A 17,604-nucleotide genomic window follows, 5' to 3' on the forward strand; every position below is an offset into this window, starting at 1 on the left:
CAGATGGTCCCTGATTTACGATGGCCTGATTTAGGATTTTTCGACTTTACGGTGGTGTGAAAATGATATGAATGAAGTACAGTTTCAGTAGAAACTGTACTTCAAATTTTGAATTTTGGTTTTTCCCAGTCTTGTGATATATGGTATGATATTCTCTTGATGCTGGGCAGCAGCAGCGACCCTCAGCTCCCAGTCAGCACCGCTGTCACCAGGGTAAACAACCAGTACACTGACAAATATCTGTACCCATACAACCACTCTGCTTTTCACTTTCAGTACAGTATTCAATAAATTACATGAGATATTCAACACTTTATTATAAAATAGGCTTTGTGTTAAAATATTTGCCCAATTGTAGGCTAATGTAATTGTTCTAAGCATGTTTAAGGTAGGCTAGGCTAAGCTATGATGTTTGATGGGTTGGCTGTAGTAGATGCATTTCGACTTAGGATGGGTTTACTGAGCCATAACCCCATTGCAAGTCGAGTAAGATCTGCATCATTACATTTATTTCACATTTATGGCAACAGAGGCATAGAGAAGTTAAATAATTGGCCCAAAGTGAAACCGTTAAGATGTAGCAGAGCCAAGATTCATACCTAGTAGACAGATTCTACAGTTTATGCTCCTAAGAACTCTGCAAAACTACCAAACTACAGATGAAGGATAGGTAAAGAGAAGTTAAATTGACATCTAAAAGTTTAAGGATTTGTTTAGACATTTATTTATTTTGACTACTAATAGTAACTTTATTTTAGAAATGGTTAAAAGTAGAAGAGGAAAACATTATTGAGTAGTGACTTGGTTAGCTATTAGGCGTTAGTGTTCATTGAACTTAGTCAAGAAACCAGTAACACTGAACAGGATGTAGTGTTTTATGCCAATGATCCCTTAATGAAGACACCTGCCTTCTGTTCTCTGTGGTCAAGGATCTAAGAAAGTGATAGTTTTTCCTGTGCTGGTCAATAACAAAGCTTTATATCCTTTAGAGTTCAAATATGGTTATCGGGTTCATGTCAGTGGTCTAAGTGGAATGCAAAATAATCTATTGTTGCACAGGAAAAACACATTGGAATTCCTATTGATATTTTTCCAAGGAAAAATTAAGGTTTACTACTTAAAATACAAAGGACACTGGTGCCCTCACTTTTTCTACATCACATGTCACACATCAGATATAAGCCATTGGGAGGGATAAGTGCTTGTTACCAAAGGTAGCAGAGTCCCCCCTCTCCTGCTGCGCCCTTTCAGCCTCCTGCAGTGTATGGTATGTGTACCTGCTAGGTGGATTTCCAGATCACATTATGTGGTTTAATAAAGTAACCCTAATAAAATGAAAAAAGTAAGATCTAATGTCTCCAAGTGCAACTCTGGATTAAAATGAATACTGCTAAAGTATACACGAAGGAGAAAATGACACAACTGACTTTTTTCCTACTCCTAGACTGAGTTATTTGCCAGAAAAGTTGCAAGTCCATGTAAGTCAGTCAAGTTAAAATCCACAAATGGATTCAAATTCCAGCTCTGACATTTATTTACTTAATTCCTTGTATTGCATGTTCCTTGTCTGTAAAATATGGATAATATTAGTACTTATTTCACAGGGTTTTTGCATGTATTAAATTACATAATTAATGTAAAGTACTTAGAATAGTGTTCAATATATACATTCCCAACAAACATCAATTATTATCACTAATAGTTATTAATTCATATGGAAAGATGTTATTCCAAATTGTCTCAAATATTTGAAATGTCTAGCAATAAATATAGTGAATATTTATTAACAATTGGATAAGCATTATTTTGTGTCATAGTCTCACTGGACCTATAAATAGCACCTTAAAAAAACAGAACTTTTATCTGTCAGTCTTTATTTTAGGCAATATGTCTTCAACAGAAAATTTAAGATCTTTTTTTCCACTTTCAGGATTTTCCTCTAAAATAATGTCAGGAAAATAAATACTTAGATATAATTCAACAATAAGTCAATTCTTTATTGTTCATGTAAACAATTTCTCATTTTTGTTAAAACACTTCTAGGGTAGAATTGAAATTTCAGGGTCAAAAAGCTAGCTATCTTTAAGAATTTTATAGAAAAGGAAGGAGTAGCTAACTGTATTTTAAAGGACAATCAATATATAAAATTACCAGATACCTTAATATAAGAAATATATTCTTAATAAATCCAATATGATATTCTAGGATATTTTATGGGAGAGGATAGTTATCGTTTCTTACATCACTCTAGTGTAGAACAGGGATTAGCATACTTTTTCTGTAAAGGGCCAGATAGTAAATAGTTTAGATTTTGAGGGCCATATGGTCTCTATCATAACGACTCAATTCTTCCTACCATTAAAACAGCCTTACAAAAATATACAGTGAAGAAAAGACAGCCTCTTCAATAAATGGTGCTGGGAAAACTGGACAGCTACGTGTAAAAGAATGAAATTAGAACACTCTCTAACACCATACACAAAAATAAACTCAAAATGGATTAAAGACCTAGATATAAGGCCAGACACTATCAAACTCCTAGAGGAAAACATAGGCAGAACACTCTATGACATAAATCACGGCAAGATCCTTTTTGACCCACCTCCTAGAGAAACGGAAATAAAAACAAAAATAAACAAATGGGACCTAATAAAACTTAAAAGCTTTTGCACAGCAAAGGAAACCATAAACAAGACAAAAAGACAACCCTCAGAATGGGAGAAAATATTTGCAAATGAAGCAACTGACAAAGGATTAACCTCCAAAATTTACAAGCAGCTCATTCAGCTCAATATCAAAAAAACAAACAACCCTATCCAAAAATGGGCAGAAGACCTAAACAGACATTTCTCCAAAGAAGATATACAGATTGCCAACAAACATATGAAAGAATGCTCAACATCATTAATCATTAGAGAAATGCAAATCAAAACTACAATGAGGGCTTCCCTCGTGGTGCAGTGGTTGAGAGTCTGCCTGCCGATGGAGGGGACACGGGTTCGTGCCCCGGTCCGGGAAAATGCCACATGCCGCGGAGCAGCTAGGCCCCTGAGCCATGGCCGCTGAGCCTGCGCGTGTGGAGCCTGTGCTCCGCAACGGGAGAGGCCACAACAGTGAGAGGCCCACGTACCGCAAAAAACCAAACAAACAAATAAACAAAATAAACACAAAAAAACTACAATGAGATATCATCTCACACCGGTCAGAATGGCCATCATCAAAAAATCTACAAACAGTAAATGCTGGAGAGGGTGTGGAGAAAAGGGAACCCTCTTGCACTGTTGATGGGAATGTAAATTGATACAGCCACTATGGAGAACAGTATGGAGAGTTCTTCAAAAATTAAAAATAGAACTACCATACGACCCAGCAATCCCACTACTGGGCATATACCCTGAGAAAACCATAATTCAAAAAGAGTCATGTATCACAATGTTCATTACAGCTCTATTTACAATAGCCAGGACATGGAAGCAACCTAAGTGTCCATCGACTGATGAATGGATAAAGAAGATATGGCACATATATACAATGGAATATTACTCGGCCATAAAAAGAAACGAAATTGAGTTATTTGTAGTGAGGTGGATGGACCTAGAGTCTGTCATACAGAGTGAAGTAAGTCAGAAAGAGGAAAACAAATACCGTATGCTAACACATATATATGGAATCTAAAAAACAAACAAAAAAAACAGTCATGAAGAACGTTGGGGCAAGACGGGAATAAAGACGCAGACCTACTAGAGAATGAACTTGAGGATACGGGGAGGGGGAAGGGTAGGCTGGGACAAAGTGAGAGAGTGCCATGGATATATATACACTACCAAATGTAAAATAGATAGCTAGTGGGAAGCAGCCGCATAGCACAGGGAGATCAGCTCGGTGCTCTGTGACCACCTAGAGGGGTGGGATAGGGAGGGTGGGAGGGAGGGAGATGCAAGAGGGAAGAGATATGGGGATATATGTATATGTATAACTGATTCACTTTGTTATAAAGCAGAAACTAACACACCATTGTAAGGCAATTATACTCCAATAAAGATGTTAAAAAAAAAATAACAGCCTTAGACAATACTGAAACAAATGAATGTGACTGTATCCCAAAAAAACTTTATTTATTAAAACAGGCTATGGCTATTGTAGACTCCTGGTCTAGAATCCAAGATCCATAAGGGTAAGGACTTTTTAATATTTTATTCACTGATGTATTCCCAAGGTATAGCACAAAGTCTGACATATAAAAGATGCTCAATAAACATTTGTTGAATGAATAAGAGGATGAAGAGTGGTATGCCCCCATCCCAGGTATCCTTAATGGCTTATGTAAAGGAACATTCAACCATTAATCTGACTAAACATTTAAAAATTTATATTTTGTTACATCTTGCAGATTTTGACAAAACAATATCTCACTAGAAATCTATAATCTGTAGATAGATATACCAATGGAAACTGAGAGAAATAGTTATCAAAGTATAATGACCCTCTAGGAATAATTTTGAGAAAAGGGAAAGAATTAAGTTACATCTCCTTCATTTTATGAATGGATACCTTGGGATATATGCAACATTTTGCATCTAACAGAAACCACAGACCTATGGACTTTATGAGGTATATTCATTAATCAGACTTGGGCACACAAAAGTCTTAATCAACAAGTGGGCAGAAAACTGCCTCATTAGGAAAATATCTGCCCACATCCCCCCTGAGGTAATAGTTAAATAATTGCTCTATTTTATTATGGCTAAAATTCCATAGCAATATATAATCATCTTATGAATTAAAAAAATATTCACACTTCATATGTTTAATATGTTTCCACTGGGAATATTTTAATAGTTGGATATTTTCAATGTTTGAAAGAATAATTTACTAGTCTCCAGACAGAATTAAAAGGTGGAGAGAACTAGAAATTTATAAACACGAAGGGTAAAGTGGCCTCCGTGGGTGTAAGTGAATTTCATGAGCTTATTTTTATGGCTGGTTTCAACTGCAGATGGTTATAAGCCATAGAAAGATACTAGAAAACAAAGGTGAAGGAGAAAAACTATATGTGAAGAGTATTTACAACAATTGTTCGGTTTAATGTGACAATGAAAACTGAATAATGAAATTTAAGATATAAGCAAGGAAAAATGTTCCTTGTATATGCTTACTGTATAAAATGAGGATAGAGGTTAGTAACAGTTAAAAAGTTTATACAAACATATAAATCATTAAGCTGTTATTTAGCATCTGATAGAACTTTAACAATTAAATTCAAAGATGTATCTAGTTATCACCAATATAAAAGATAAAAATAGAAGAGGGACATAAGACTGTCCCCCAAATTATTAAAAGTTTTCCTTTTTTAACTTTTAAAGGATGTTTTTATCTTTTTAATTTTGTTTCTTTTTTTTTTTTTTAACCGTAACTCTGTATATAGAGTTGGCATTGCTATCCTCATGTACATATTAGAAATCCAGGGCATAGAAAGGACTCCATAATATGTGCTTTTTACTAATCATACTACTTTTTAAAAACTCTGACATTATTTGGCTAGGACCTCATTTTATTCAGTTAAACCTAAAATGCCAATGAAGATAGATCTAGGTAGATAGATAGATATAGCAATTATTCCTAAGGTGAAAAGAAATAAAGTAAAAAATGAATGAAATAATGCCATTTGCAGCAACATGGATGGACCTAGAGATTATCATACTAAGCGAAGTAAGCCAGACAGAGAAAGAAAAATATACAATACCGATTATATGTGGAATCTAAAAAAAATAAAAGATACAGATGAACTTATTTACAAAACAGCAAGAGACACACACACAGAAAACAAATTTATGGGGGAGGATAAATTAGGAGGTTGGGATTAACATATACACACTACTATATATAAAATAGATAATCAACAAGGACCTACTATATAGCACAGGGAACTATACTCAATGTTTTGTAACAACCTATAAAGGAAAAGAATCTGAGTATACACAAATATACATATATATAATATATGTATAACTGAATCACTGTTCTGTACATCTGAAACACGGCACTGAAAATCAACTATATTTCAATTAAAAAAGTGATATGCTATAATGACTGCTTCACGTGTTATCTCTTCTGAGAAGTCTTCCCCAAATAACCCCATTTCCACGATGATGATTTCTTTCTTTAAATTTCCTTTGGAGAAAAGAATTAACATTTTTGACTAACTACTGTACTTGGTGCATCATTTATTTATTCATCCAACAATATTACTTGAGTGATTACTACTTGGCAAACTTCAAGGATAATATAGTGAGAGAAAATCCATAAGGTTTTACTCTTATAGAGCTTACAGTCTCCTGGGGGAGACAGATACGAATCAGTTATTGATCAGTCATTCAAACTAACTCCCGTGTAATTATAAATAGAGGAAAGTCTTCAAAAAGAAAAAAAAAAAAAGGCTTCTTTGTAGGCATATAACAAAAACATTCATTATAGACCAGTGAGTCAGGGATGACTTTCCTCAGAAAGTGTTGTTTGAATTGATATCTGAAAGGAGTTAACTGGATGAAGGACAGACAGAGGAAAGCCACGAGGAGTGTTTTAGTGTGGAGATGCTGACACGGGCAGTACATAGAACTTCTGAGAAACTATAAAGCAGCCAATGTTATTAAAACACAAAAGCCCATGGGAGGGTCATGAGAGATGAGGTGGATCAGCAGACAGGGGCCAGAACACGCAGTGCCTGCAAGGGACAGTGTCCACTTTATCCATGTTTGTTGAGGCCCAGTATTTTTTACTCCTGTTGCCCAGTGTTCTGCTCAGTTTAGAATTTACTTGAGTTTTTTGTTTTCATCTTATTAAGATAAGCTCAGATATGTTTGGCAAGCTCCACCTCCAGCTTCTGCCATGGCTCCTGGGGTACCGCGTGAGAATCATGTGTGTAGTGACCATTCTAACTTTCAAATGTGCCTAAATATGGAGGATAACCAGCAATAAGTCACCTCTTTCCAGACCTTATCCAGATATGATGTAAGCATCACCTTTCACCCAAATATGCTCAGGCACAGGTGGCTAAGGACAGCCACCTCCTTCGTGTATCGGGGTAGTGGAAGAAGGATTCAAAATGTCTATCATTGGGAATCTATTATTATCATTCAAAATGTCTATCAGGCATGTGGTGCTCTGTTCCAAATAAGTGTTACTCTGTAGAAAAAAAATTACTTTTGAAAATAGCTTTTTGAATAGAGCTGTCTGGAATACATCCAGACTATCTGTATTCCATATACTGATCTATAGTCTGGTATAGTCAGGATTTCAGGTAGGATTTTTTGATTAGTTGTTAGATATGCTTGGCAAGTATTTAGATAAAGCAATACAAAATGGGGAAAGAGACATCTATAGTAGATGAGATCTCCATCATTTTCAGTGAAAAATAATTTATTTTGACATCTTCACTAAGTAAAACAAAGAATTGAAAGTTTATGAATAATTTTTAGAAGGAATGTAGTTGCTGCGTCTCCGACGACCCACCTTGAAACCATTTGTGGAATCTGGGAGATGGGAACAAGTTTTTCATGGACCTAACAAAGATGTACTCCGTTCGGTCTCTTGGGCAAGGCAAGATGAAAGAATATGTAACAGGGAAACAGCACAGAATGTAAACTTGGAAAGCATGAGCTTGCCTCTACCATTCAGTAGCTGGGTGACCCTGAGTAAACTTCTTAATCTCTATAAGCCTTAAAATAAATTCCCACTTATTTGAAATACAGTCAAAATGGTGGCTCTTACCCAAATGAGTGTGAATGAATCTCTAATGAATAAAGGTTGTGCACTAACACTGAACAACTTGGGCTCTCTTTTTGAACAGAAACCATCAGGAGGCATGTTTTTTTCATCAGAAGGAATTGTTAAATGTTCCTTTCTTGGGAAGCCCTGAAACTAGACACAACATTTTTATATGAGAAACAGAAATCAAGACAGAGCCACGCAGATAGTCCATTCTCTCAGAATGAGTAGTTTATATTTTGCAGAGAGTACTGAAGGGGACAGAGGGACATGATACATACTTACAGGGAAGTTAAATATTTTCAGATGTGTAGAACAAGAGCTCAGCAAATGCTAACAAAGACTGATTCAAATAAGGGCTCACTCTTGTTGCAGACCAACTTGGGTAAGGACGCTGTGTTACACTAAGAGGATGAGCAGAAGTAGAAGAATGATCAGAATATGTAGTGTGCTCTTGGCTAAGGTTAAGGATTTTTATGTATTCTTGCTGAGTAGTAGCTTGAAGATTTCATCTGTTAGCTACATAAGAATGTACATAATTAGCTTTAGTTTAACCAGTTCTCAAGGAATTGGTACACTTCTTTAAAAAGCTATAAATAGTAGAACCCCCATAGGTATTTATAAATAGATAAGTCAAGATTATAGTTACTAGATCTAGTGAAAATCTAGTAAAACATTATCTCTTATTACATGCTATTCCTACCTTAATTTCGATGTATTACTGAAGCTTTTGGGAAGATTAACTGAGATGCTAAAAGGGTTTTGTAAAGATTAAAAGACTACACAAACGTAAAGTGAACAATAATTCTAATTGACTGTCTTGCTCTACCAACATCCCTAGTGTTTCCCTCTCACCATTTCATTATGTAACATCCCTCAATGTAAAGCTGCATTTATACGAAAATACCAGGGATGAATTTCACCTTGGCTGGTGAAATTCTAACTGAGCTGGTTATTTCTTATTGGACTTGAGAGACCCAAGGGGTTTCTTTTTCGATATTTTTTTGGATTGATAAGTTTTATGAAGTTATTCAAATTTTATGAAATTTTTTAGAACAAGTTCCAAGAAGATTATCTGTGAAGGTATTTCTGATAAGAATATAACTCCCATGAATGGGAATACATAGGAAACTACAAATGTATTATTTATGTTAAGTTCTTTTTTAGGACCACTTTTCCTTTTTTAAAATTCCAGCTACCTGTTTCAAGAAGGTCAGAATAATATGAAAAAGTAGCTAAATGTTATAGGCTCTGAAGTTCTTATTAATACATAATATGGAGAAAAGGGTAGAATACTGAAGTGCCTTGAACCAGAGGTCACTAAAGATGCATCTAACAAATATGATGCCATTAAATTAACACATGTAATTAAAATGTTATCCATGTAATTAAAATTGTTATCCACAATTTAAAATTTACAATGAATAGTGTTTCTAATATAACTTCAATGGGGTCATCTAAAGGACATTGCCCAAATTATGATTTTAATTCTCTTCCTTATATTTGTGCCATTTAAAGAAAGCTGCAAATGCACCCCTATAAAAGATACTTAAAAACCAAGTCTACACTAGTAACTCCCAGTCAAGAGATTTAGGAGTATTACCCCCCATGGGACATTTGGTTGTGTCCGGAGACAGTTTTGGTTGTCATACCCAGGTGATGATGGTGGAGCTGGTGGTGATGATAGAAGTCAGAGATGCGGCTAAGCTTCCATACAGCACAGGTGCCACAACAAAGATTTGGTCCTATGTGTTAATGATGCCACTGTTGCAGAATCTTGGTCTATCATAATTCTTCCTTTCAGTTTATATATTCCTATTTAGCCATTAGACACCACAGTAGATAAAATTATCTAGTGTTGGCAAAAATGTCAGAAAACAGACATTCTTATATATTGTCAATGGAAGTATCAATTGAAGTAAGTGTTTCGGAGGCAATTTGGAAATTTAAAAATCTGCCTCTACTTGCATTTGTGCCTTTTTTAAAAATTGAAGTTTAGTTGACTTACAATATTACATTAGTTTCAGGTGTACAACAGAGTGATTTGATATTTTTATACATTATGTACTATACAAAGTTATTACAATATTATTGACTATATTCCCTGTGCTGTACATTATACTTCTAAAAAGCACTTCATAACAAATTTATGTAATGGGTATATGTAACTGTATTGAAACGATTCTCTTGCAGTATTATTTGTAAGAAGAAAATCAATAAGAAAGTGATTAAATAAATTAGATCATACTCATAATATGCAATGATAAAAAATGGTAGAATTGTATGTTCTAACAAGGAAGGATGAATATGATACATTGCAGGTTATAAATAATTTGGGTTATTTGAATTTATAATCAAATTTCTTGCTTACATTTATACATATGTATATGCATATTTATGTGTGATATATATGTATTTGTGTGTGTGTCTGTATGCATAGCAAAGGTCTGGAAAGATACAAAGTAAATATTAAGCAAAAGAGTAGTCAGTCATGAAGAATATGAGTATGTTTTGAAATGTTCACTTTCTACTTTACATAGTCTTGTAATATTTGCATTTCTTTCAAGCTTGGGCAATTTGTGAAATTTAAAAAAAAGTAATAAGAATACATCACATAATAATAAATATACATAGACATGGTCTGTCTTGTAAGGCTTATGTGAGGAATTCAGTTTTGAGTAGGTTTTAATAGTTATTTCCTAGTGAAAGGGAATTAAGAGATTGTAGACATAATTTAGAACAATTAGAGGAGACCATCACAAAAAACTGAGTGGAATTCTGGGCAACCTAAAAAGACATGCGTAAAGGAGCAATATAGAAACACTGAATTATAAGAGTTGTGATTTAAATTGAAATGAAAGCTCTCATTATTTAAAGAAAATGCCTTATTTGGACACAGCTTAATTAGTATTTGCCTCAATCCAGCAAATTAAATTCTTCAATACTGAACATATCTATGAGAAACTTCAATTTCTACTTAAAAGTTAAATTATTTTCACAAACTCTTCTTTATATTTGTGTACTTGAATCTAATCATTTGCACAGTTTTAGTTGAAAGAATTCAGCATGAAAGATTAAAAATACTGAAGAAAAGAAATAAATTATGTAAATTATCTTCAGTTTGCAGCTTGCTTTACAAAGATTTAGAAATCTCTTTCTTGTACAGCTCAATCTTTCAAAAGCATGGCTAGGTCTTTTCATGTATAGTTATAATCTTAACATTCTAAATGTAGTGATTCGTAGATAGAATCAGTGGGGTCAGTGGTTCACACTTCAGAATTCTAAGAGATCCTTAATATTAATGAGTAAACACCTGAGGAGTACTTTCATTTGATCAATGCCGAAAATGTTGCTGCTCAAATACCTAAGTAGTTAACACTTAACAGAGTAGATTGAAAGCTTGAATCTTCCTTTGAAACAACATACCTAGGGGTAGAAAAAGCCACCATTGCGAACTAATTCAGTGCTTATTCATTTACATATTATCTTAAAGGCATCATCATTATAACTCCAAACCAGACATGCCCCAGGGCTCCATTCATAAAAACAAGCAAATATCATTTACTGGGAATTGGTTCTTACTCTACAGAAGAAATGCAAGGATTCCATGTAAGAATTAAACCCATTGCCAGTTGTTCGATAAAAATGTCTTTTCCAAGTACAAGTCTTCCCAGATTTATTCAGAGAAAGCTGAGAAAGCAATTTTATCTCTCATTTAAAGCCAGGCATAACAAAGTCACCACTAATTATCTATTTAAATTTGAAGGCTCACTTACTTTTTTATCTTTATTCTGGAAAGTAAATACTATTTATTCTATTAAATTTCTATTGCTTCTCTTTAAGACATTTCACACTTTGTTTCATTTCAGTTAACGTTTTCCAGCAGAGTGTACTAGAGACTTCTAACAAATTCCATGTACAAGCACGGTTATCATAATAATATCTTGCTATAATTAAACAAATGCTGTCATATCTTCACCAATATTTAAAAAATTAGGACCTATGCTTATATATATGTATACAGACACACACAGACACACACACACACACACACACACACACATTATACTGGCCGAACATATAGTACCTTGCATACAAAATTTTGCTGTGCAAATTATGGTTTTAAAATTAGTGTTTTAACTTAATTTTTAATATAAAGGTAAAGCTAAGAAGGCCAAAGATTGTCCTCCAAATTATTGTGTATTTTCCTTTTTTAATTTTTAAAGAATAGATGCTTTTTCTAAAAAAATTGTTTGTATTTACTGTATCTTTGCTGTGTTGGGCTGGCATCATTATCTTTATCTTACATGTTAGGAATCCAGAACACAGAACAGTCATATAGCTTAAGAAAGATCACAGGGTGTTTCTTCTTGCCTTATTTATTACCATGGTCTTTATTAATGGATCAATTAAAATACACAGATAATTATTAAGGACTTGCTACCATCTGTGTTCTGGGGTGATCAGTAAGAGGGCTGGTAGTTTTACAGTGTAGAGTCCACTCATACATAGAGAATGCATTGTGAATGTGGCTGTGTAGAAAATTCGTTTGCAACTCATTGGGCTGTGGCCCCTAAGGTCATGCAATAAGTGGCATTGATTATTGAACAAGTTATGGTCTGTGAATCAAGAGACTCACAGCTCTATGTTGGGTATTTGGATGTGGGAGATGAGTAGTGTAATGCAGACAGAAAATTATCATGTGAAACAAAACAAAGCATTAAAAGTACTATTTTGGGTTTGACTCAAAATTCCATGGGAGCAGGTTGAAGAAAGAGATTAGCTACAAATCTGGAAAGGTTTTCATGAAGTTGTGCAGTAATTAATGATAAGATTTCAGGCAGCAGAGTTTTACACAAGGTTGTAGGATTATTGAGTGCAAAGAACCAAGAAAATATCCAAGGAACGGCAAATATTCTAAAGAGGATAAAGCTCTTAGGTGAGTTGTTTTGTGGAGATATGCAGTGTAAGAAAAGGCTGAAAATAGGCAGGGTTCAGCTAAAGTACTGAGAACCTTATACACCAGCCTATGGTATTTGGACTATAGGCAATGGGGAACTATCGGCAACGGGATGAAGAAGGTAGGTCATAGACTCAACTTCATGAACGTGAGTTCCAGCTCAGGTACTTACTAATTGTTCGGCAAACTGTGTAACCGCTCTATGCCCCAATTTCTCCAACTTCAAAATAAAATAAACCACACACACACACATTTTTGAGTTGTTGAAGGATTAAGCTAAATGTGCTAATATATGGAGAATGTTTAGCTTAGTACCAGGAATATACAAGAGCTTAATATTAACGTTCTTATTTTTCTTATTAATTGCTCTCATTATGTGAGCTGAGTTTGGAGCAGTTTATTCTGGATAGATTAAAATGAAATGGTACAGAATGGCAGCAGAAACACAGATTAGAAGGCAACTGAAAAAGTGGCAAGTTAAAATGAAAAGGTGAGCTTTAGATTAAGACAGAACTAGTTTAAAGTTCTAGCCTCATTATTTATTTGTAGATTTCAGTGCCTTGGGCCAATCACCTAACATTTTGAATCAAATTCTATTTTTCATAAAATGGGATGATGACAATGTAGGTGATTTAAGGAGACTGAGTATTGAAGTATTAGCTGTCTGTTTTTAAAATTAGTAGCTGCTCAACAAACTGTGAATTTAAAAAAATCCCTATTATTGTTATTAATACTATAATCTTAGTAAGGAATAACAATGACTCAAAGGGATAAAAAAGGCCTGACTGTGAAAGTAGAGAAGAAATGGATAAGTTTATGGAGGTAAAAATTTGGTAAATAGTTAATGACATGTAGACTAGGGAGTGATGAGTCTATGAAAAGATGATTCTTGAATATTCTTAATAAAAGACAGATTATGATAATTTTGTGATTTCTGGTACTGCCTTATTTACATTTTGTCTGTGCCCTTTGTTTTCCTTCAAAAGGAATCTGGCACGCTTACAGGGCTGCTTGGGAGATACTTAAGTTCACACTAAGAATCCACTTTATGGAAAGTATACTCTGCTTCTCTCCCCATCCACAAACGAGTTCCTCATCTCCATGACGACTTCCTCTTCCACATCTCACTGGTATCACTTATATTTTATTATATGATATTCTTTGTCATTTGTTTCATCTTGCTTTCTCCTCATTGATACTATAGTGGGCAGGGAGTAATTCTTATATTTCCTTTGTTCTCCCATCATGCCCAGACCACCCAATTAACATGGTGACCTTAATGATATGGACTGGCATCCTGTCCTACCAGAATATCCCCAAACATAGGATGACAATTTTCAATTCAGTAAATCTGTATAGATGACTGTTGGGGTGGCATGGTTGATTCTAGGATATGTTCTTTCATTGGTAAAGCTCAGCTCCTCTGCTGCTGGGGGCTGGAAGGGTCTGATCAGCTCTTTCGGATGGAGAAAGCTTCACGACATCACTTTGGTTTAGGTTGGTTCTTATTACTGCCGGTAATCTTGGCTTATGTGATGGCTTACACTTAGATGGTATATGTGATTTTTTTTAGTGTTTATAGTATTTCATTTCCGTCTTGGCCCCTTCCATTTTTCAGAGAGGGCCAGCCACGCCACCATTCAACATCACCTGTGCTCAGCCTATTTTCTTGCTGTGTATAACTTCACTTGAGCTGACAACCTTCTGGGCAGCACTACAACTTTTCTTCCCCTCTCTAACTTTTTTGTGCTTATAGGATAGCTGAAGCCTTTGTGCGTTCGCCCCGTCATTTTATTCCCAGGCACACTCTATAATAATCCTTTTCCTCCCTGCTGTCAAGGGGATAGTCCAATAAGCATGCAGCCTGCAGAAAACTAAAAGCAAGTCTAGGTTCTATGTTCACACTTGACCCAAAGTCAGGGGACATATGTCAAGCTGTCATAAAAATTGTTCATATATTGCTCTTGTATATCAAGGAGACATGAAAATTCCACAGTCACATCAATCCGGGATCAAGATGAGAGTTTTACTCTTACTATTTCTGATTGCATTCTTTACAGACCTTTTGGAGTACTCCTTCACAATTTGAACTTGTCTTCATGGAGATGGGGGAGTACTTTTTTTTTTTTTTTGACTGACAGGGTAAGGAAAAGCTTTTCATAGAGAACAGTGCACTCCTTCAAAGGCCAAGGACTCCTAACTCTGAGACACGACCCTCTCAGCCCCACTCTTTAGTCCCCTTACTGGGCTACAGCTGGTCCTACTGTTTCTTTGAAAGACCCATGGGAAGTGTCAGGTCCAAACTATTGGTGGCTCTTTTTCAAATGTCTGGGTGCTCAATATTTCTTTTACTTTATCTTTGAATGCAATACTATTCTGGGACAACAGGAGAACTTTTACTTAATGTTGTATCATGCAGCTGAATAACAATAATAATAATAATAGTAATAGTAATAATAGGCCAGCATTAGCACAGAAATCCAGAGATCACTAGAGTAAAGGAATTCACTTTCATTCAATAATTAAAGAATTTCTGCTGTTTTCGAAGATATAAAAAAGATAAACAGTATTTAGTTTTAGACTCAACCAAAAGGCCTTATCCATTTCTTAAGTAGCCTGACCCTCTACTTAAATGAATGATTATCATACAGAAACCATATGGAAGATATATTGGTTCATTAATTTCAGACTAGGACAGTGTGACATTGTTCATTTAGGCTTCTAGGAAAGTTTACAGGACTCATTTTTAGATAAGCCCATCTAAAGTCTGTCCATCTTACTATAAGATAATCCAAAGTTATCTTTTCCCTTATAGAAGCAAAAGTAAAAAAAAAAAATAATTTCAGGGAACACTTTCTATTTCTTACTTTAGAGAAATATGTTCCTATTTTTCTTGTTTTCAGGAACTTTCTAGCCCACTAGTTTCCTCTAAACTCTAAGAATCACTGATCCAAAGAACTTTCACTTATACAAAACAATATGAGAGATGGTCCACTCTGTAGAGAAGGAATCAGTAAAATTAGAAAATTTAGACAGTGCTTTCACACAAAATACTCATATCAGGGCAACGCATGAAAATATATGGATGGGACACATTCAGCCTCTATTCTCCTGTGGGTTGAAAATTTTGGAATTCTAAATAAACTAACTCTGAAACTGTTTTAGTTGAAATCTTGCCAATGTTTTCTTTTTATATTACTAGATTCACTGTGAGAATTATAAACAATTTTCTGTGATGATTAGGAAATACAGTTACTGAATGCACTTTATTTCACCCACACCATTAAAAAGTAAACCTTGAAGAAAATTCTCTGCTTTGCATTTCAAGTCTTTCTCCATTTAGCAGCTTCCTCACACCCATAAAAACACATGGGGAGGGGCTTCCCTGGTAGCGCAGTGGTTGAGAGTCCGCCTGCTGATGCAGGGGACACGGGTTCGTGCCCCAGTCCGGAAGGATCCCACATGCCGCAGAGCGGCTGGGCCTGTGAGCCATGGCCACTGAGCCTGCGCGTCTGGAGCCTGTGCTCCGCAACGGGAGAGGCCACAACAGTGAGAGGCCCGCGAACCACAAAAAAACCCAAAAAAAACCACATGGGGAGAGGAAAAAAATTCAAAAAAGATAGCTAGCTGACGGTCAAAACATATGGGACAAAGTTGTCCAAAATACTGTCACAACTCCTCCATTGACAATTCATTCTATTGTAGGGCCTTGTCAGACCTCCCAGATTCATTGACAGACTATTATATTCAGAGAGGCTTTGAAAACTTACGGCACTTAGAAATGCTCTGGAGACACATAAAAATGTCTTTATTTAGAATGGAACATATAACACCTGCCAAATTTGTAGGTTTGAAACCACTTCCAATAAGAATTAAAAGGCCCTCTTCCCAGCTGAAATAGGGCTATCAATACATGACTTGCCTGCTCATGGGAAATAGTGGGTTCTTGTCTCTGATGTCGCAATTTAGTTTAAAATCACTTTCGTGATGACAGGGTACATAAGGATGATAAAACTATAAAGATGACAGTCTAATCTTCAAAGATCACTGATCATTGATAAAAGATTAAATAACGTAAACATCTGAAATGCCAGATTATCAGCTGGTTGGCACACTCTCAGTATTGAAGTATGCTGAGATACTACTGATAAGTGAAAAATGTTTTTTCTACATGTAATGCAAAAATACAGCCTCCCAAGAGGGGCAAATTAATTATAATAGCTTTGAGTTTAAAATGTATATTTTTTCTCAATAGTGATGCAATATATGTCCAGTATTAATAAATGATTTATTGTAAAGTGCTCAAAATTATTTTTCCCCTCAGAGTAATGCCTGATTGTTGAGAATTTTAAGCACCCTTAAACTGTAACTTTTTTTGAATTCTAGCCGCAATTTTATGTATACTTACAAGGATGATTAGACATGCTGGTCCTATAAAACTCCAAATAAAGTTGTTTTCTGTGCTAAGCCAACATCTGAAAAGTAAATAAGAGATAAAATCTACATATATGCTTGTACGTACTTCAACAAAGCAAAATTTTCAATGATATACAAAGCTTATTCAGAATTGCATTCCAAATATTTACGAGATCATCTTAACTTACACTTTGGTGGTGCCATAATACCTATATCCTAGTGATGCTGAAAATCCAACTACCACAGCTGGGCTGAGATAGCCAAAGATATAAAAATTCTTGTGCAAAAATCCCTTGTTGTAGATGACTCCTACAACAATGAGATAGAGATGGATGCCTTCAATGCACATCCATGCAAAGGCAGCTAAAAAGAAGTAATGCAGCAGCCCGGCAATGATGGAACAGAAGAGCTAGAAAGCAAAGAAAGAAACCATAAACAATGTGTACTTTAACATTATTGCAACA

The 17,604-nt window shown here is 35.1% G+C and overlaps 1 protein-coding gene across 3 annotated transcripts in view; it reads right to left on the reverse strand.

Annotated features, from left to right (window-relative positions):
• The window catches only part of ADGRL4 (adhesion G protein-coupled receptor L4), a 121,913-nt gene that overhangs the window by 12,736 nt on the left and 91,573 nt on the right, over positions 1 to 17,604 (reverse strand). For all 3 annotated transcript variants that reach the window (XM_079940531.1, XM_079940529.1, XM_079940530.1), the window contains 2 exons: positions 17,329 to 17,549; positions 17,133 to 17,199 (listed from right to left, as the gene is read on the reverse strand). In XM_079940531.1, coding sequence (XP_079796657.1) covers positions 17,133 to 17,199; positions 17,329 to 17,549 — 288 coding nt within the window. The remainder of the gene's footprint in view (positions 1 to 17,132; positions 17,200 to 17,328; positions 17,550 to 17,604) is intronic.

The sequence above is a fragment of the Stenella coeruleoalba genome, assembly GCF_951394435.1.
Source record: "Stenella coeruleoalba genome assembly, chromosome: 1".
NCBI classification, from domain to species: Eukaryota; Metazoa; Chordata; class Mammalia; order Artiodactyla; family Delphinidae; genus Stenella; species Stenella coeruleoalba.